Raw genomic sequence first — 20,378 nt, 5'->3', positions numbered from 1 at the left:
GGCCTGGCAGGAGCAGGCGTGACGGCCAGAGTCACGGAGCAAGAGGTGGGTCCTGCTGTAACCCAGGAGGAAGAGGTGCTGCTGGGCAAGCGCCAGCTTGTGGTAGCCATGAGAGGGGGGAGACAGGATGGAGGCCATCAGTGCTCGCTGCCAGCCGCGGCCCAGGCTCTGCAGGTACGGCCCCTTGGTGTCTGGAGGGGGGGACGCCGAGACATTGCCACTGGCTGTGGGACAAAGGGCCACCACCTCCACGCCCCCGTGGCAACGGCCGACTCCCAGTTGAGGATGGCGGCCCTCTTGCAGGGCCAGGCACTGGCTGGGGAGAGGGGTGCAGAGGGGAGGCAGCGGCATGTCGGGTCCAGGCTCAGCAGGTCGGGCAGCGTCAGGAAGGAGATGATGAGCAGCAGCTGTGGGGAGAGGGGGGCGGAGAGCATCAACCCTGGGCACCCCCGGCTTTGAGGGGGAGGGCCCAGCACCGCCATCTCCCCCTGCTCAACGCACCGTCTCGGGGACGCGTCCCCCCCTCCTCACAAGCCTTCAGGCTGCTGCGGCGTCACTTGGGCTGGCGGGAGGGGAGTGGGTGAGGTGATGGCGGGCGGCCCCACAGCCAGCATCCCCCTCCCCCATCCCGGCCTAGCCCACCGCCCTCCTCCTGGGTGCTCAGGCTGCACAGCAGCAGCACCCGCCCTTCCCCTGAGGTGATGCTGCCTCCGATTGGTCCCCTCGGCTGTCACTCTGCCCTGGGTTGGGGCCTGCCCTGCCTGGAGGCGGCTCCTGATTGGCTCCCAGGTGGTCAGGCTGCCCAGGTGCAGGTCACCTGAGGTGATGCCCTCTCTGATTGGCTGCCTGGGCTGTCACTCTGCCCAGGATGTTTCCTCTCATTGGCTGCCTGGCATTTCCCCCTAGCTTCTCCCATCAACTGATGGGTCAGACGCTTATCAATCATCTGTGTGCTGCTCGAACTCCAGCTGTGATTGGTGGAGCCCACATGCCCCGCCCCCACATGGTGCCAAGGGTTGTTTTTGACTCCTGCCACCTTCCCTGCAGGCCTTGAAGATTGATTGGTTGTTTACACATCAATCGTGTGCCTTGCTCCCGCCTCCTCAAAGGCAATTGGCTCTTTGGGGCAGATAGGCGGGACAGAGAGGGGAGGGCGGACGTTGCCAGGCGACAAGCTGCGCCTTTGGGTTCAGACCCTCAGGTTGGAACTGTGGGCCCTGAAGAAATGTTCTGTGTCGGAAAAGATGGTTTTGAGTCCCAAAACTGAGGATTTCAGCCTTAAACATGGGGCGTTGGAAATGAAATGGAAGTTTTGAACCCTGAAATCAGGTTTTCGGCCCTCAAATGACGTTTTTCTACCAAAACCTGAGGCTTTACACCCTAAAAATGGGGCTTGGGAGGCTCAAAATGAGGTTTTCGGCCTTCCAAATTGTGGACTGAATCCTAAAAAGGGAGATTTCCTTCCTGAAAATGAAGTATTGGAAGCTAAAAATGAGGATTTGGTCCTGGAAATGAAGTTTGGATTCTGAAAATGAGGCTTTGGCCCTCCAAAATCAGACTTTGAGCCTTAAAAATGGTGCTCTCGGCCCTTCAGATGAGTCATTGGACCTAAAAGTGGGGCTTGGAAAGTATAAATGAGGTCTTGGACCCTAAAAGTGAGGATTTGGACCCAAAAAAGGAGCCTTTCAGGCCTAGAATGAAGGTGTTGGACTCTAAAAATGAGGCTTTTGAGCCTAAAAAATGTGGCTTTGATCTTTAAAGGAGGGTTTTGGCCCATAAAGATGAGGGTTTAGACACTTACAGTGCAACCTGGACCCTAAAAACGACTGGCTGGATCGTCAAGACCATGCTTTGGAGCCTGAAAATGAGGCTTTGGACACTTAAGATGCAGCTTTGGACTCTGAAAAGGAGCTTTTGCAAACTGAAACGGAGCCTTTGCACCATGAAAATGGTGCTTTAGAGCCTACAATGAGGCTTTGGAAGCCCAAACTAAGACTTTGGAAAATAAAAATGAGGCTTTGGACACTGTAACTGTAACTATGTACCGTACAGCAAGGCTTCATGCCTGAGAAAATGAGGGTTTACACCCTGAAAATGAAACTGGTGGCTCTAAAAAAAAGCTATGGTCATTAAAGACGGGTTGTGACCCTCAAAATGAGGGTTTTGACCCTATACCAAGGGCTCGGGGTGGGCATCGAGAGGCAGCCAGAGGGCTCTGGGCTGCAGCAAAGGGCACATCTAGAGCCCAGGGCCGCACCAAGGGGCAAGCAGAGGGCCTTAGGAAGCACGCAAAGAGAAATGGAGGTCCTTGGGAGGCAGCCAAAGGCCATTTGGTGGCCCCTCAGCTGCCCCGAAAGGCCCACACACTGGTCCGGGGGGGACAGGGGAAGGAAACAGGCCTTGAGAAGACAAGAGGAGGGGTCCCGTGGCAAAGACAACAAGCTGAAGCCCATCCATTGGCAGGACACCAAAAGGCCCAGCGAGGGCCCTGGGTGGGAACCCAAAGGCCCATCAGGGCTCTTGAGGGGACCAGAGGATAAAGGCACAGAAGAAGGCGCAGCCTTCAGCAGCACCTGCAGATGGGACTCGCCTACGGCATGAGTAGAGCTTTGCAGGGCTGGACCAGCCCCTCAGAGAGCCCAGCCGCAAAGCTTCCTACACAAGGCTAAAACCTTGGCTGCTTTTCTCTTCCCTACTTCACATTCCCTGTAAAACTGGGTCTTAGCCTGACCAGGGCTGTAGGAGGGAGGAAGACGAGGGAAAACGTTGCAGGGAAAATGCCCAGACACGGTGTGGCCTGGCGTGACTCCTGTAGGTACAGGCAAGCCCTTGGGAGCGTCCTGGTTTGAGGTAAAGCAGAACCAATTTTGTGTTCAGTAATTTTACTCTGCAGCTAAGCCTCTTCGAACCAACTGAACTCTCTGACATTAACAGCGTATTGTCCAGACGCTGTTCGCTCCCAGAGTGATAAGACCTGGTTGTTTCTAATTTATGCCAAGGAACGGTGTGCAGAGAGGCTCCTGCTCATCCTTATTGCTGTCACAGCCAAGCTCAGCTCACTGTGTTATTTGCCCCGTTGGAGGGGGGGAAGCGGAGAAGCGTAGAGGGGCGGCACCTGCAGGGAGGAGGGGACAGGACGGGGGATCCCAAACTGACCCACGGGGTATTCCATCCCACCTGCCCCACGCTCAGTATAAAAGCTGAGGGATCACATGGGGCAGTCTCTTCTTTCGACGGCCGACGTCCCAGGAGGACTCTGTCAGTTCACCTGACTTTAATCCTGAACCGTGCATTCCCAAACCCAGATCGGGAATCCAGCTCCCGTCCATCGCTGAGTCCAGTCTAGGACTTTCCCAGTGCCTGCCGGTGACGTGATCGTCATCCTGGGAGTCTGATACAGTTTTGTGCATATCGTATAGATTTCAATACTTTCTTTTTATTTTATTATTAATATTTTATTAAAGTAGTTAGTTGCTTCTGTGACTCCAGAGGTGTAATGCCGGGACTGCTGAAGGCCTTCTGTTGGCCGGGGAGCATCTCGCTCAGCGCCTCAGGGGAGGGGTGGGAGGAGAGTCTGTGAGATCTGCTCTTTGATTTCTCCTGCTTCCTCTGCAGGTGGGACTGTTGGAGGGAGGCTGAGAGGTGGCAAGACCTTCCTTGGTTGAAGCTTCTCTGAATTCTGCTCTGACATCCTTTCTTCCTCTGACTTCTTCTTCAAGGTTTCCACAACTTCAGGGTCAATGGTTTTGGCATACCCGACCGATTCTGCACCCAGCTGCTGAATTCTGGAGATGGCTTTTTGCGTGCTCTCCTTGGCAGTCTCACAACTCACTCGGGAGATATCAACAGCCTTTTGCAGTGGCTGCAAGATGAGCAGCTTTTCCCAAGAAGAAGAAGTGTCCAAAGGATCTGCCCCTCTGGCACTGGCAACCGAGCTTCCGCTGACCTCATCGGGAGCCCTCCTTAAGACGTGGACGGACTGGTCCAGCGCCTTCACCTGCTCCAGCACTTCCTTGACCATGGTCTCGGCCTTGTCTTTAACCTCCTGGTCTTCGTCCAGCGTAGCCTGCAGCAGCGTAGGCTGGATGCTTTTAGGCACTTCTTCTTCGGCCTTCTTCTTCGGCACACTTTGGAGACTAGAATGTTGCAGGTTGTTGCAGGGGATGGAAGGCCGGCAGCATTTAATGGGCCCCCTGCTAATGAGAACTGGGCTAATCAAAGACTGCCTTGAAGAGAAAACCAACCCACGAATGGCCAAGCACCGGCACTGTCAGGTTCAGGGACGCTGCATCTTTGGATGCAGAAGTCTTTGGATGAAAACCAGAGGTTTTCAACCAGACGCGAAACCAGCACCATGAACCATGCGGCCATTTAGTGCAGCTCACAGGTTCGTGCTAAATGTGCGAGTCCACGCGCAGAAGTGGCCACTGAGAGTGCCCAGGCACACTTTTGTGTCAGAAGGGGCTAGTGCCTCCTGTCCGAGATACACGGGAAGGAAAGCGCCCACTTCTTGGTCTCTGACAGCCACCTTCAAACGACAACAGGACACACACCAGCCAGGCACCACTTCCTCAGCAACCAAGCACGGCTCACAAGCCCCGAGGAGCTGCATCTGTGTGTGTGGCAGCACCCTCTCCCAAGGCCCGGGTACCAAGGCACTAGCGCACAGCGGAGGCGGCCCCCAGACCGACCCCCACCTCTGTACACCCTCCTTTCAGGGAGTTGCAGAGAGCGAGAAGGTCTCCCCTCAGCCTCCTTTTCTCCAGGCTAAACAGCCCCAGCTCCCTCAGCTGCTCCTCATCAGACTTGTTCTCCAGACTCCTCACCAGCTTCATTGCTCTTCTCTGGACCTGCTCCAGCCCCTCAGTGTCTTTTTTGTGGTGGGGGGCGCAAAACTGGACACAGCACTCGAGGTGGGGCCTCACCAGTGCCCAGTACAGGGGGACGGTCACTTCTCTAGTCCTGCTGGCCACACTGTTCCTGATACAGGTCAGAACACTGTTAGTCCAACCTGGCCTTGCGTCCCGGGATTCTGGGTTTGTTGGGTTGGAGTTTGGGGTGGATTTTGGGTTTTTTGATTTGGCTTTTGGATTGGATGTTGAGTTTCCTGGACTGGATTCTTTTTGTTGGACATTTCCTGTTGGATTTTTGGGGTTGTTTTTTTCATTTATTTAAGTTGTTTTTTGGGATTCACGTTTTGGGGTTGGATTTTGGGTTTAATTATGGGTTGGTTGGTTGGAATTTGGGGGTTTGATTTTTACCCCTGTGCGGGCGTGTCAGGCAGCCATTGTGACATGAGGGCGGCAGGGCCAGCGCTGAGTGTCTGGCGGTGGTGGCATGGCAACCGCTGATGTGCTGCCCGCAATGGTGGGGCTGCCATCGGCAGGGACATGTTCAAGCAGGTCAGGTTCCTCCAACGCCGTCCAAGCTGGCCTTGAGCCCTGGGATTTTGGGTCGGTTGGGTTGGATTTGGGTTGGTTTTAGTTGCTTTTTTAGGGTTGGATTTTTTGGGTTTGGATTTTTTGGCTGAGTTTTTCGGTTGTGTTTTTGGGCTTTTTGGGGTTGTATTTCTGGGATTGGATTGTTTGGATTGGATTTTTTGTAGGTTTTTTTTTTTTTTTTGGTTGGATTTTGGATCAGATTTTGGGTTTTTCGCATTGGATTTATAAAGTTAGATTTTTTGTGTTGATTGAGTTGAATTTTGGGTTGGGTTTTTTGAGGTTGGGTTTGTTGGGTTTGGGTGTTTCGGTTTGGTTGGGTTGAATTTTGGGTCGGATATTTTGGGATTGGGTTTTTTGGAGTTGGCTTTTGGATTTTTTTGGGTTCAGTTTTTGGGGTTGGATTTTGGGGTGGTTTTTTTGGATTTAGTTTTTGGCCTTGATTTTTGCCTTTGCGTGGGCGTGTCAGGCAGCCATTGTGACATGAGGGCGGCAGGGCCAGCGCTGAGTGTCTGGCGGTGGTGGCATGGCAACCGCTGATGTGCTGCCCGCAGTGGTGGGTCTGCCATCAGAAGGAACATGTTCAAGCAGGTCAGGTTCCTCCAATGCCATCCAAGCTGGCCTTGAGCCCTGGCATTTTGGGTCGGTTGGGTTTGAACTTGGAGTGGGTTTTTTTTTAATGGTTGGATTTTGGCTTGGATTTTGGAATTTTTGGGCTTTACCTTTTTTTGGCTTGGATTTTTTGGGCTTGGATTTTTTGGGGTGGATTTTATGTTTTTTGAGTGATATTTTGGGTTGCATTTTGGGTTTTTCAGGTTGGATTTTTGGGGTTTGGTTTTTCAGGTTGGATTTTTCGGGTTGGATTTTTCGGGTTGTTTGGGTTGAATTTTGGGTTGGGTTTTTTTGTTTGGGTTTTTTGGGATTGGGTTTTTGGGGGTTCGGTTTATGGTTTTTTGATTAGATTTTGGGTTTTGGGGACTCGATTTTTGGGGTTGGGCTTTTTGAACCCTGGGATTTTTAGTTGTTTGGAGTGGATTTTGGGGTGGTTTTGGTTGGGTTTTTTTGGGTTGGGGGTGTTTGGGTTGGGTTTTTCTTTTTGGGCTAGATTTGTTGGGGTTGGATTTTTGGACTGGGCTGTCCCCAGGGCCCTCCATCCCCCATGCGTTTAAACTTGGCTGTCTGATACCAACCAAATCCCTTTGATTTGGCTGAAAATAAAAGTATTCCAGTGCTTGACAAACCTTTCAGTGAAGAAATGTTTTTCCTACTATCCAATCTAAATCTTCCCTGGCACAACTCCTGGCCATTTCCTCTTGTCATGTAACTCGTTACTTGGGAGAAGACACCAACAGCCACCTCGCCACTTCCAAGCCTGTAGTGCTGCATTGGGTTTTCGTGACCCAAGTGTAGGACCCGGCACTTGGCTGTGTTGAACCTCAGGCCACTGGCCTCTGCCCATCGATCCAGCCTGTCCAGATCCCTCTGCAAAGCCTTTCTACCCTCAAGCAGGTCGACACTGCCAACCAACTTGGCGTCGTCTGCAACCTTATTGAGGGTGCACTCGATCCCCTCATCCAGATCATTGATAAAGACATTAAAAGGAACTGGCCCCAGTTGTAGGCCCTGGGGAAAACCACTTGTGACCAGCTGCCACCTGCATTAAACTTTGTTCACCACCACTTTGGCCACTCTTTGGCTCAGCCATCCAGCCAGGTTTTCACCTGGCATAGAGTACTCCCGTCCAAGCCACGGGCAGCCAGTTTCTCAGGGAGAATGCTTTGGGAAATGCTGTCAAAGGCGTTTCTAAAGTCCAGGTAAAGAACATCCACAGCCTTTCCCTCATCCACTAAGTGGGTCACCTTCTCATAGAAGGAGATCAGGTTTGTCAAGCAGGACCTGACTTTCATGAACCCATGCTGACTGGGCCTGATCACCTGGTTGTCCTCATGTGCCACATGATGGCACTCAGGATGATCTGTTCCATGATCTTCCCCGCACCGAGGTCAGACTGACAGGGCGGTAGTTCCCAGGATCCTCCTTCTGGCCGTTTATGTTGATGGGTGTCACCTTTTCTAACCTCCACTTAACTGGCACCTCCCCGCTTTGCCAGGACTGCTGAAAAATGATGGAAAGCGGCTTGGTGAGCATCTCCGACAGCTCCCTCAGTACCTGTGGGTGGAACCCATCTGGCCCCATAGATTTGTGTATGTCTAAGTGCTGTAGCAGGTCCCTCACTATTCCCTTTGGATTATGGGGGCTTCATGCTGCTCCCCATCCCTGTCTTCCCCCTCAGGGGCTGAGTACCCAGAGAACTGCTGGTCTTACTACTAAAGACGGAGGCAAAGAAGGTATTAAGTACCTCAGCCTCTTCCTCATCCATTTTCACTATGTTTTCCGCCATATCCAATAAAGGATGGGGATTCTCCTTAGCTCTCTTTGTGTTTCTAATGTAATCATAGAAACATGTTTTAGTGTCTGTTATGACATTAGCCAGACAAAGACCTAGTTGGGCATTGGCCTTTCTAATTTTTTCCCTGCATAACCTCACAACATCCTTGTAGTTCTCCTGAGTTGGCTCCCCCTTCGTCAAAATGTCATAATCTCCTTTTTTCCCCTGAGTTTGAGACAAAGCTCTCTGTTCGGCCAGGCCAGTCTTCTTCCCCACCAGCTTGTGTTTAGGCACATGGGGATGGCCTGATCCTGCGCCTTTAAAAGTTCCTTCTTGAAAAACGTCCTGCCTTCCTGGACTTCTTTTGCCCTTCAGGACTGCCTCCCAGGGGACTCTGTCAACCAGGCCTCTCAAAAGGGCAAACTAAGATAACCAGGTCCGAAGCCCAGAGAGTTATTGCCATTAGGCACCTCCTGATGGTGGAGGGAGGGGAAGCCCAAAAGAAGGAACTCCGTGACACTGGTGTGGTTCAATAGTTTGCATCCAAGCTGCAGTGTTCAAGGGCAGATGGTCAGTGGAGGAAACAATGCTTCAGGAGGTTAAAAGAAGATGAGACAGAGTGAAAGAGTGTAGAAGGACGAGAAAAGAGGTTCATGGGGACATTCGGGCACAGGCTGGAAGGAAAACAGAATGGAGAGGAGAATCATCTGAGAGCAAGAAGACATCCTTTGATGTACAAAGAACAAAGTTATTAAGAGAGTTAGAGTAGGACTTCACTAGAAACAGTAGGTAAGTTATTGCACATGCACTCTTTACCCAAGAGTCTCTTTACAGTAAATGGAGACCACAATTGGTGTTTCTCAAGCTAGTCTTTTTCCTCTAGTTCTTCCTCTAGTCTTATTTAAATACATCATTTAGGATACGCTAAAAGGAATTCTATTGGAAGAGAAAACACCTCAGAAAGTGGGGAAAGTGGCATGGAGAGAGTGACAAATGAGGAGACGTGGGAAGTAAAGGTAAGCAAGACAGGGAGGAGGGAAAGGTCCTCAGTCACTGACCACTTTCTCGCTGAAAACCAGTTTTGGTAAATCATTCTGGCTGTGAGGGGGAAAAACAAAAGAAGATTTAAAAAGCAACACAAAAGAGGGGAAGGACCAAAAGGGAAAAGCTATGGGCTTGCTTCTTTCAGGAGCCTCACCTTTACCTTCCCGTCCCTGACTGTTACAGCCCTGACCAGCTCTTCCCTGTTTGTAAGGAGGAAGTCCCACAGGGCACTTCACCTCATGGCATCACAGTCACCCTTGTAAGGAAGACATCCCCAATGAGCTCCAAACCCCTCCTGGGTGGTTTGCACCTCACTCTCTTGCCCCTTCAGCAAATGCTGGGATAGTTTAGGTCGGCCATGAGGACCAGGGCCTGCAAACATGAGGTTTCTTCCAGGTGTCTGAAGAAGGCCTCATCTGCTTCCTCTTCCTGGTCAGGGGATCCATAGCAGACATCCACCCACCACAGCGGTGCCCATGTCCTGCCCTCTCGTGCTGGCCCTTCAGCTCTCAGTTGACTCATCACCTCCCCCCAGGCAGAGCCCCACGTGTTCCTGCTGCTCTCTCCCAGAAAGGGCAACTTCCCCTCTGGGTCCAGACCTATGGCTTGACCAGTACCAGACCCACAGTTTCTCTAGGAAGGAGTATTTGTAGTGCCCTGCAACTCCTCATGCTGTTCTCTTGTGAGAGACACCCCAGTCAAGATGAGCCAGCTGCGTGCAAACATTAAAAGCTGAGTAAATGGTGCTTCAGTCCATGGATTCCTTGAGAAACTGCGATTCGGGCAGTGGAAGTCACTTGAAGTTTTACAGGGAGAAGTGGTCAGTCCTGCCTTGGTGGGTGCTGGGGGGAAGGGGGAGAATAAGCCCATACATCAGCACAGGCTGGGACCTGACGGGCTGAGCAGAGACTCTGAGGAGAAGGGCCTGGGCACTACGAGGGATGCCCTACGAGCCCGTAGAGTAGGGACACTATGAACAAGGCCAGCTGCATATGGGGCTGCATTAGGAGGAGCGTGGGCCACCCAGAGAACCTGAGTTCTCATCCCCCTCAACTCAGCACCGGTGTGGCCCCACACATGTGGCTGTGTCCCAGTGTGTCGCTCCCCATTTCTGAGAAGTAGTGATGAACTAGAGAGTGCTGAGTGGAGGTCTGCCAAGGTGGGGTTCGGGACCTCGTGCACGTGACCTGTGTGGGGTCTTAGTTCAAAGGCCCATTTAATGCACACATCCTGGAGTTCCCACCATCTAAAAAGACATAGGATTGCCCCTGGGATACTCTCCGTACAGTGCTAGACCACATGAACAGCGTTTCAAAACATACATTATGAAGTCGGAGTGCCTTTCTTACTGGGATCATAACAGACCAACACTTCCTAGTGAAAAATCACTCTCTCAGCACCCCTGGATGCAAACCTCTGGACCCACGGACTGGTAAGGGTGTAGTTTGCTCCAGTAACCCTTGACTTGATCCCCATCCACTGCTGGTTGCTCTTCTCCAGAGTCCTGCCTCAAAGCACCAAGGCCTGGGAGACCTCGCTGCTGGTAACTGAGGCAAAGAGGACATTGAATATCTCAGGTCTAGTCCTACTCCTACTGAATTCGACAGCGGTCCTACATTATTCCCTTTTCTTCGTTTAACTGTTCCTGAATTACCTAAAGCTCATCTCGGTGCCCTGGAATTCCTATTTGAGTTTCAGTTGAGTTTTGATATGCACCACTGCTGGATCTGGAGGATGCTGCCATTTCACTTGGCCAAAGGGCTTTCCCACCAGGCTCATTCATGATCCCTGAGACGATGCCCTGTCTCTATGAACGGCTCCAGCAGAGCTTGCGGTTATCTAATAATAAGACCAAAAAAGGTGATATTTCGATGTAACTTTGAGAGGAGAATTAAAAGTTCTGGAAAGAAGTGTCTCTGCCCAGCTGAGGGAGGGAACATCAGTGGTGACTTCATCCTGTTTCCCAGCAGGTTCCCCTGGAGCCCCAGGGACACCTGGAGGGAGCCCCGAGGGGGCAGAGAAAGGGCTGCCTTGGGCTGGTCCTCTGCTGCTGAGCTGGGCTGGGCTCCTGGCATGGAGGGAGCTGATGGCAAGCGGGCAGCGCTGCAGAGAGACAGCTCTGCCCAGGAGCAGCTCCTCTGCCAAGCGCAGCAGGGCTGAGGGCACTGCCTGCAGGCAGCGAGGGCAGAGGAGGGAGGCAGAGAGTGTAAAGGCAGTCTGGGGTGGGAGGAGAGAGGAGAGCTCACTTGGAGAAAGATCATCACAGCCCTGAACAGGGTAAGTCTCTGGCTGCAGGGCAATGCAGCTGCGGTTCCTGGAATGATCTCCCAAAGCTGGCACATCCCACAGCCTCTGGGATCTATCAGGAGGTCTCTCACAGTTTCTCCAGCGTAGAGGAAAAGGACTTGCTTTGGAGCAGGGCTTCCCTGTGGCTCTGTCAAAGGGACAGGGCACATCAGCTGCCTTCACCCGGGGATGGCTGCAGTGTGAAGGTGGGTGTGCAGCCAGGGGTGCCCAGGGCTGTCCTTCAGAGCAGGGTCCCTTCACCCAAGGGTGCTTTGTGCCGTGGCAGGGACTTATCTCCTGTCAGGATCAGCTCTCCGTTTACCTGAGGAGCTCCCAACAGCAGTGCGGGGAGAAGCTGTGGGGGGAAGAGGCAACTCCTGGCAGGAGAGTGTCCTGCTGTCAAGGGGGTGCTGCGTGGGGCAGGGCTGCTCTCAGCTGCAGTTCACCCCCAGGACATTTCCCAGGGGATTGTTTGAGGGAAAGCTCAAGGCAGGAATTACGTTACAGATAAGGAGCTTTCCTGCGTTTGTGTTTTTATTTTCCTAGTGAGAGGGTGGGGAGGTAGAACAAGGGATACACGTATAGGGAGCTCTCAAGTGGGAAGAAGTCAGTGAGACTCCTGAGCTGTAGCTTTGAGTGATCAGTAGGTCTGCCAGGAACCTCCTGGAGTGCCTTCAGCCACTCCTCTGCCCATGGGCAGCACCAGCATCAGCTCTGCTGGACCCATCGGGGTTGTTCTGACCTGCCCTTTTCCACCTGCAAACAGGAACGTGAACCCGGCCAGTGCCCGGCAAACAGGCAGGTTTCTGTGGGGCCAAGGGGAGCGCACAGGGGTTGGGATGGGGTCTGTGAGAGCTGACAGGGAAAAGACATGGGACAGGGAAACACCTCCCAGGAGGAAAATCTCCCGGCAGCAGAGCTATGATCAGGGAATGAGAGGAAAGAGAAACCAGAAATGCTGTGGGAGGAAGGATTCAGAAAACTCTGTATGATCCCCTCCAATGCAGACCCCTTCCCCTGAGCAAGTGTCTCCATGGGAATGAAGTGTCCAAGCTCTCCTCTAACCCGTGGGGCTGTGGGCAAAGTAGTCTATGTGGCTGGGGAATGAGCTGACTCTCCCCTTCTGAGATACCATCACTAGGACACTTGGGTGTCTCCTTGGGGTGTCCTTCCAAGCACTGCGCTGCCCTCCAGGATGCCAGTCTGTCCTGGAGCATCCTGGTGTTACCTGAATGCCCAGTGGAGAAGCGCAGAGACGCTACGACCAAGGAAAGGCTGCTGGGTTTGTGAAACGAGCCATGTGTGTCCTTGGCGAGAAGTGGGGTGCTGAGACCTTGAGAAAAGGTGAGACGCTGAGCTCTCGGCAGTGGGTTTCTCTGCTCTCAGCAGCGCCTGGTGTCTTTTCAGGTCTACATGCGAGTGTGATTCCCCTCTGTCTCAGAAAGGCACAAGCAGAGGGCAGCTGGGAACAAGACAGAGGGACAGGCCAGCTCCCCTCGCTCTGCACTAACCCTCAGACAATCCCCTGGCCTGGCAGGACTCCCTTTGCTGTCCCTGAACGCAGCAGAAATGGTGAGGGTTTCTGAAATCCAAGAGAATCTCCTGCTGAGACAGGAGAGAGCTGTATAAGAACCTCTCTCCAACACTCTTGCAACTGTGGTTTCATGGCAATGGGAGTGCAGAGACTGACAAGCCCTTTTTTCACGAGGAGAGGTTTATCTGAGAAATTGGGACACCAGGACTGCCCACCCCATTCCCACGAATCTGCTGCTGCAGAGCAGGGCTGACTCCTGGGCATCCGGCGGGCAGAGGTCCCGCTCCTCCTGGCACACCTGGACAGAACCAACCAGAGCTCCAGCCACAGAGCTGAATGAAGATCTGACAGAAATGGAAAAGCAGAGCAGAGTGTGAGGTATGAGAACTGGTGTTGATTTTTCTCAGAAAAGTCTCCCCTAACTTGTCACTGGCCTTTCCTCCTTGTTCAGTGCTCCACACCAAAAGGCACCAAATGTCCAACAGCAGTTCCATCACCCAGTTCCTCCTCCTGGCATTCGCAGACACACGGGAGCTGCAGCTCTTGCACTTCGGGCTCTTCCTGGGCATCTACCTGGCTGCCCTCCTGGGCAACGGCCTCATCATCACCGCCATCGCCTGTGACCACCGCCTCCACACCCCCATGTACTTCTTCCTCCTCAACCTCTCTGTTCTCGACCTGGGCTCCATCTCTGCTACTCTTCCCAAATCCATGGCCAATTCCCTCTTGGGTACCAGGGCCATTTCCTACAAAGGATGTGTTACACAGGTCTTTTTTTTCTTTTTCTGTGCTGCAGCAGAGTTTTATCTTCTCACCATTATGGCCTATGACCGCTACGTTGCCATCTGCAAACCCCTGCACTACGGGACCCTCCTGGGCAGCAGAGCTTGTGTCCACATGGCAGCAGCTGCCTGGGGCAGTGGGTTTCTCCATGCTCTGCTGCAAACGGCCAATACATTTTCCCTGCCCCTCTGCCAGGGCAATGCCCTGGACCAGTTCTTCTGTGAAATCCCCCAGATCCTCAAGCTCTCCTGCTCACACTCCTACTTCAGGGAAGTTGGGCTTCTTGTGGTCAGTGTGTGTTTTGGCTTCGGGTGCTTTGTTTTCATCGTGCTGTCCTATGTGCAGATCTTCAGGGCCGTGCTGAGGATCCCCTCTGAGCAGGGACGGCACAAAGCCTTTTCCACGTGCCTCCCTCACCTGGCCGTCGTCTCCCTGTTTCTCAGCACTGCCGTGTTTGCCTACCTGAAGCCCCCCTCCATCTCCTCCCCATCCCTGGATGTGGTGGTGGCTGTGCTGTACTCCGTGGTGCCTCCAGCCGTGAACCCCCTCATCTACAGCATGAGGAACCAGGAGCTCAAGGATGCCCTCTGGAAATTAATGACCAGGTTATTTTCTGCAGCAATAAACTGTCTCCTGCAAATCACTCATAATGTAATTCATTATACGCCTAGCCCGTCTTCTATAGGTTTGGTTAGGGGTTAGGTAACTGTGTGTTAGGTTTGGTTGAGGGTTTTGGCTTTTTCTTACTTTTTTTTTTTTTAAAATTATAAACTTTTGTCCACAAATAAATGTCATTATTTGAGATTTTTTTTTTTACTACCTATCTATCCAAATTTCTGAGACTCACAGAGTCATGCCCAAAATCCTTCTTCTCAGGCCTTTTCTGGAGCTGCAGGGGTAGAGCCTGAGCGCCGAGGAGGAGGGGAAAGAATCCCAGTACTTGCAGAGCACCAGCACTTGTTCTTTCCGGGGCTGCTCTATTTTCACTTCCACACTCGCCTTCTGAGCCCCTGTGTTGATCTAAGGCCTGAGTGCTCTGGCAGCTTGGTCATGGTGCTGCTGTGTAGCAGCTCTGTGATCACAGGCACGGAGAAGCAATGGGCACCTCTGAGAAAAAGCTCGTCTGCATAACAGAGTTTCCACCATGAAAGGGGATCTGCTCAGGGCAGTGCAGGAAGGATTAGGTCTTCTTCCACAGTTGCTGTCAAGAGCGTTCCTTCAAACGTGCCCTGGTGAGGGATGCCCAGTAAAGAGGTAAAGAGTGTGCGTGTGCAGGGTGAGGGCACACACAACAGTGTCCTTGCACAGCCACACCTCCAGGGACAGGACTGAAGGACCAGCAGAGCGGGGTCTGGTCTGTGTCTTTGTTTGCTGGACACCCCGGGGAAGCTGTCCCAGGGCAATCGTCACAGAACAGACACCTGAAACCACCATTTGCAGAACTGGACGCCTACGCAAACCCAGAGAGGATGTTTGTCTGCCTGTGGAGAGACACCGAATAACGAGGTCAGAAGTCCCTGTTTGCATGGTTCAGAGGAGATTTCGGCATGCACACCGTGTGCATGTGGGGACATGAACCCGAGAGAGCACAAACACCAGCAGCTGTTCTTAGAAATGCCCGAAAGTGCTGTGGGACAGGCCGTGTCCCTTCATTGGAGAGTAACGTCCCCTGGGAAACCCCCTGAATGCAGCACTGGGATGGGCTTCCTTGACCCCAGGTCCCTGTGTCCATTCCTCACGCCGTGGGGCATCTCAGAGAGGTGCCGAGCAGGGAGACACAGCGCGGGGCTGAGGTGCTGCCGGCCTCTGGGAGTGGCAACAGGAGGCCATGGAGTCTGCTGCAGGGCCTCTGCCCGTGCCAGGGAAGGACTCGTGTCTCTGAGCAGCCCTGCCAGAGCCCTGACAGTGCCGTGTGTGTCTCCAGGAACACCTGTGTGCTACCTCACCCTCCCCTCTCTTCATGGCCTGTCCCTTTGATTACACGGTGTGACAGAAGCACCTCTGTGGAGCATCTCCCCTGTGCAGTCCGAAAGGGTTCTGCAGGCGTGAGCGGCATTGCCCTCTAGAAGATGGCATTTCTCACCTCTCACAGAGCACAGAGCACGTCTAGGGAGTAGGAATGCAGTGAGAGGCACACACCCTCCATGTTTCACCTCTCTGAACGTCCTTCACAATTTTTTTAAGCACCTAACAGAGAAGCAAATGTCTTCAGAAATAGGTGGGCTGGGCTGTTTGCACCAATGCTGAAACTCTCCTGATGTGAAACCATTACATTCATCATGGACTTTGTTTTCATAACCTCTTTCTAGACCCAATCTTCCCCTTCCTGTTCATGCTGGAATCCTGTGTGTGCAGCAGAGCTGCACTTGGGGGCAGCTCTCCTGCCCAGCATGGGCAGGCAGAAGGCCTTCTCCACCGGCTCCTCTGCCCTCCCTGGAGCCACTCCTTTCTGCGGCACCCCCACCACTGTCAGTGGGATGCCCAGAACAGCCCTCCTGAGAGAGTTTAACAAAGCCCTGTTTCAACACGCACCTCACCCCTGCTCGATCCTCTCATCTACAGCCTGAGGAGAAGGAAGGATGGGGGTTGGGAGGAACTGACAGAAACAGCTTAGGAAAGCTGTCGGCTGCCGAGAGATCCCGTTGGAGTCGTGGGCTTGTAGGAAGAAATCACTTCTGGTTTTCTTCTGAAGCGGCCCCCAAGGATCTGGACAGCGAGTATTGTGTCCTGGGCACTCCTCTGGCAGCGTGTCATAGTGAGAAGACTTTTGGTGTCATGGAGATGGAGAAGGCTGGCCAGTGCCATTGTGAGACCTCTCTCCAACACCTTGGAAAGGCCAGAGCCATCTGAGAGCCTTGGAAAAAGCAGAAATGAAACCAGTTTTCAAAAAAGCAGGAAGGAGGATTGGGACAAGGACAGACTGGCCAGCCTCACCAGGGAAGGGATATGACAAGTCCTCCTGCAGCCATCTGCAGGCGTTTGAAGGACAAGAAAGGGATGGCAGAAGACATGTGGGAGGGAATAGAAGGGGTTGTTGTGTACCCAGACTTTAGCAAGGCCTTTAACATGGTCTTCTGTAGTCTCCTTATAGCCAGGTTATTGACAGCCGGGCTGAAGAAGTGGACGATGTGGTTGGTGGAAAGCTGTCTGAATAATGACAGAGGGACATCATCTGTGGTACAAAGTCCTTCTGGAACCCACTTACTAGTGGCATCCATCAAAGACCAGCCCTTGACACCTACTATGGAACATTATTATCTCTCCGTATGATGGCAGACAATGCACTTTCACCTCCTTTGTAGATGATGCCAAGCTGGGGGAGCCCTTGAGGAATCCCACCCTGTTAGCACTGTTGGTAGCAGGAGAGTTGGGAAGGATGACTGTGGTGGGTTAAACATGGCAGGGCACGGAGGGTCGGAAGGGAGAAGCGTAGAGGGATGGCACCTTTGGGAATGAGCGCACAGGAGAGGTGACCCAAAGCTGACTAACAGAGTACTCCATCCCACCTGCACCTTGCTCAGTATAAAAGCTGAGGGATCACAGGGCTCAGGCTCTTTTTTCAGTGTCAGATGCCAGCTGGAGGAGCGGTGCTAGAGGAGGCTGGGAAGCAAAAGCGTGGTTGTGATGTGACAATTCAGGGCAGCACTTGGCCAGGGGCTGGTGCCAGGGGAATGGCGCTGGAGCCCCGGTGGTCCTGCTGTGGCCAGGACATTAATGGCTCCTGCGAGCGGGGTGGGGGCGGGGGCAGAAGGAGATGCCCTGAGCCAGAGAGGGAAAAAATTAAATGGCCCAAGTGGGGCAGGAACAAAGCGAGTCACCCCGATTTCAGCAGAGGCACAAAGAGCCACCTTGAGCAGGGCAGGAGTAAATCCAGGCACCTGGTGTAGGGCAGGGGCAAAAGGAGCCTCCCCAGGCAAGAGAGGGGAAAAACCAGCTGTCCTGAGGGGGACACGATGAAAAGAAGCCACCCAAGCAAGGCTGAGGCCACACTGGATGCCCCAAGGGAAGGATATAAAGAAGAAAGCCTCCCCAAGTGGAGCAGGAGGCAAACTCCCTGCCCTGAGCTGAGCAGGAGGAACTCACTGCCCCGAGCAAGAGTGGGGAAAACTGGAGGACGCAGGAGGTGCAGGGGCCCAACTGGTGAGCTCAAGGAGGGCAGGGATAACAACCAGCTGCCTTCTTGGGGCAGAGGCAACACTCATTGCCCTCCAGGCAGGTCGTGGGGTTAAACCAGATGCTTAAAAGCCACCCACAAATGTTTTTTGGATCTGGAGGGTGGGAGAGCAGCTGGGTGGGGGCCTGGCAGCCACCCAAGGTGCACCCAGCGCAGTTGCTCAAGGGGGTTCTTTGGTAGCACTAGTTCAGAGTCAGCCTGTGGCTGTATCTTGGGGGTAGATTAAATTCATTGGAAACAAACCTGTCAGACACCAGGTGCTTTGCTACAGGAGTCTCGTGGATGCAGTCCTGTACCTGGGAAGAGTGGAAAAGAAGTCCTCAGCCCCCCGACTGTGCCAGCCAAAGCTGTGAAGGGGCTCGCTGACAGCCCTGGGCAGGTTTTTATTCCTGGGGCTGGTGCGGCTCCAGGCAGAGGCGGGAGCTCTGTGGGCAGATGAGCAGCCCTTGGCCAGCAGTGCCTGGGGCAGCCCAACAGCTGCCGGCTGGTGGCTGCAGGAGGTGCCCCAGCTGTGGTGGCTGAGGGGCCACAGTGTGTCCCCGTGCATGTGGGGGTGGCCCCTGTCACAAAGGGGCAGTGATGCGGCACCCACCCACTGCTTGTGAGCTCACCTGGCCAGGGCTTGGCATCCTCAAGAGCGGGCCAGCCAAAGCTCCTTGGGCTGAGCTGGCCTTGGGACAACTCGGCTGCTTACTTTGCCACTTGCTTGGCTGCTTTTTCCCAACCATTCATCGTTTACTGCCCACTTCTCCTCACCTTCCATCCTCTTCTGAAGGTAATGATGATTTGACCTTCAGGACAGATCATACAGGAGGTAGATGTGGGATCGAAGTATCATCTGGTCTATACCTTCGGAGCTTTAGGATGAGCTGTTACAGCTTTATAGGCTGGCCAGATACGCACTGTGGGTAGAGTTCCTATTTGCTAATTGTTATTTCTTCAACACATCCTAGGGTGGGTAAGTAGGGGGTGGCAGTGTAGTCTGAGGCTTTGGGCTCCATCTGGAATGAGAAGAAGCCCATCCTGACGGATGCGGTAGGAAGAGAGACAGAAAAGGAGCACAGCAAAGGCAGCTGTTAAGGCAGCGGCTGAAAGCCGGTCCCTCCTGTGTCCAAGGGGGCAAAGTGTGGGGTGGAGAACCAGAGGGCTCTGCTGCTAATGGCAGCCAGAGGGAAGCAGCAGGTCCTCTTCCGAGAAGGTGACACCCAGTGCAGTCTTCCCAAAGGGCCTTGGTAACTGCTGTCAGTTGGAGTCCTGCGACAGGGACAGCAGGGCCGTCAGCTTCAGCTCTGCAGCGGCTGGAACTACCACTGAAACGGTGCTGGTGGCGGATGCTGTTCTCTGGGTTTAGTTTGGGATTTTTTGTAATTTATTTTGTTGAGGTGCAACTATTTCTTTGCACTCAGGTGTCAGGATTAGCACTGATCTTCTCTTTCTGGAGCATGTCCTGGCATCCTTCGTCATCCAGAGCTTTCCCTGCTGTTCCTGAATGGCAGCGATGGCCTCAATGGGGCCACCCATCACTCCTGTGAGTGCCGACTTCACCATCAGGCTTGGACTTTGTGAATCCCCAAAGGCAAGGGACGTGGCTGGTGCTCCGTCCCTGAATGGTGATGTACCGGCAATCGAGAGGGAATTCTGGGGTGAGTCAGTCATGACTTATGAGCCAGTTTTGACATCTCATGTCATGACTTCTCATCATGATGAGACGTGAGGGATGCCCCCATCCATCCCCCACGTCCATTCAGCACCCAAGCACATCATCAAGGCCTTTCAGCCTTCAGTTCCCTGAGTGTGTTCTGCACTCCAGTTTGGGAAGAAAAGGCCTATTTTCACCCATGGCAATCAGGAAACTCCCTTTTATTGCAGAGATACCACAAAGGAGGCCAGCATTACCATGGTTCCATCCCATCTCCTGAGTGTTCCATCCCATCTCCCATGCTCAGTATAAAAGATGAGGAATCAAAAGGTCGGCTCTTTTCTTCAATGGCTCTCTTTGTTCAGTGACTGATCCCTGAGGAGGACCCTGTTTCTCTGACTTTGATCCTGATCTGTGCGTTCCTGAATCTATATCCGATATCCAGTTCCTATCTGGTGCTGAGTCCAGTCCTTGACTTCCCCAGTGCCTGCCATTGACATCTCCCTGGGAGCCTGAAACCGTTTGGTATACATTGTATCTATTTCATTATTTCCTTTATATTTTATTATTAATATTTCATTAATGTAACTACTTTAATGAACTCTTACTTTTTTATTACAGTAACCATTTTTTTCTAAACTCATAAATCTTTTATCTCTTTTCTGTGTCTCCTTGGAATGAGAGGTGGGGGAGAGCATCTGTCATCTCACCATTGGCCAATCTGCCCCAAACCACGACAGCCCTCCTGTCCAGCTGGTTTTTACCCATCTATTTATCCATCCATGCAGACCATAGTGTGCTGACATTGAACATTGTGGGGGATGATGCTGAAAGCCTTGCTGACTTCCAGGTAGAAGACAATCATTGCTCTTCCTTGCCCAGAAATCCTCTCCTTTCTTCAGAAAACGTAAAAAGGATGGCCAGGAAGAAGCTACCTTGGGTAAATCCAGGGTAAATCACCTTCTCTTTCAGACACCCAGAAAGGGGTGTCACAGGGGGGCACAGCCTTCTGTTACCCTGCTCATCCTTTGGGCCTTTTTGCAAGGTGCATGCAATGTTTGGGTTCTTACAGTAATCAGGGAGTTCCCTCA

The 20,378-nt window shown here is 52.8% G+C and overlaps 1 protein-coding gene across 1 annotated transcript; it reads left to right on the top strand.

Annotated features, from left to right (window-relative positions):
* Positions 1–13,165: 13,165 nt before the first annotated feature.
* Positions 13,166–14,071, top strand: LOC128903376 (olfactory receptor 14J1-like; the record flags this gene model as incomplete). The annotated part of the gene is made up of 1 exon (XM_054187394.1): positions 13,166–14,071. A coding segment is annotated over exon 1 (906 nt), but the record flags the coding sequence as incomplete, so codon positions are not given.
* Between the last annotated feature and the right edge of the window lie 6,307 nt (positions 14,072–20,378).

This window comes from Rissa tridactyla, unplaced genomic scaffold, assembly GCF_028500815.1.
Source record: "Rissa tridactyla isolate bRisTri1 unplaced genomic scaffold, bRisTri1.patW.cur.20221130 scaffold_29, whole genome shotgun sequence".
In the NCBI taxonomy this organism is placed as follows: Eukaryota; Metazoa; Chordata; class Aves; order Charadriiformes; family Laridae; genus Rissa; species Rissa tridactyla.
The sequence above is the reverse complement of the archived record's forward strand: the minus strand, read 5'-3'. Positions and strand labels throughout refer to the sequence as shown.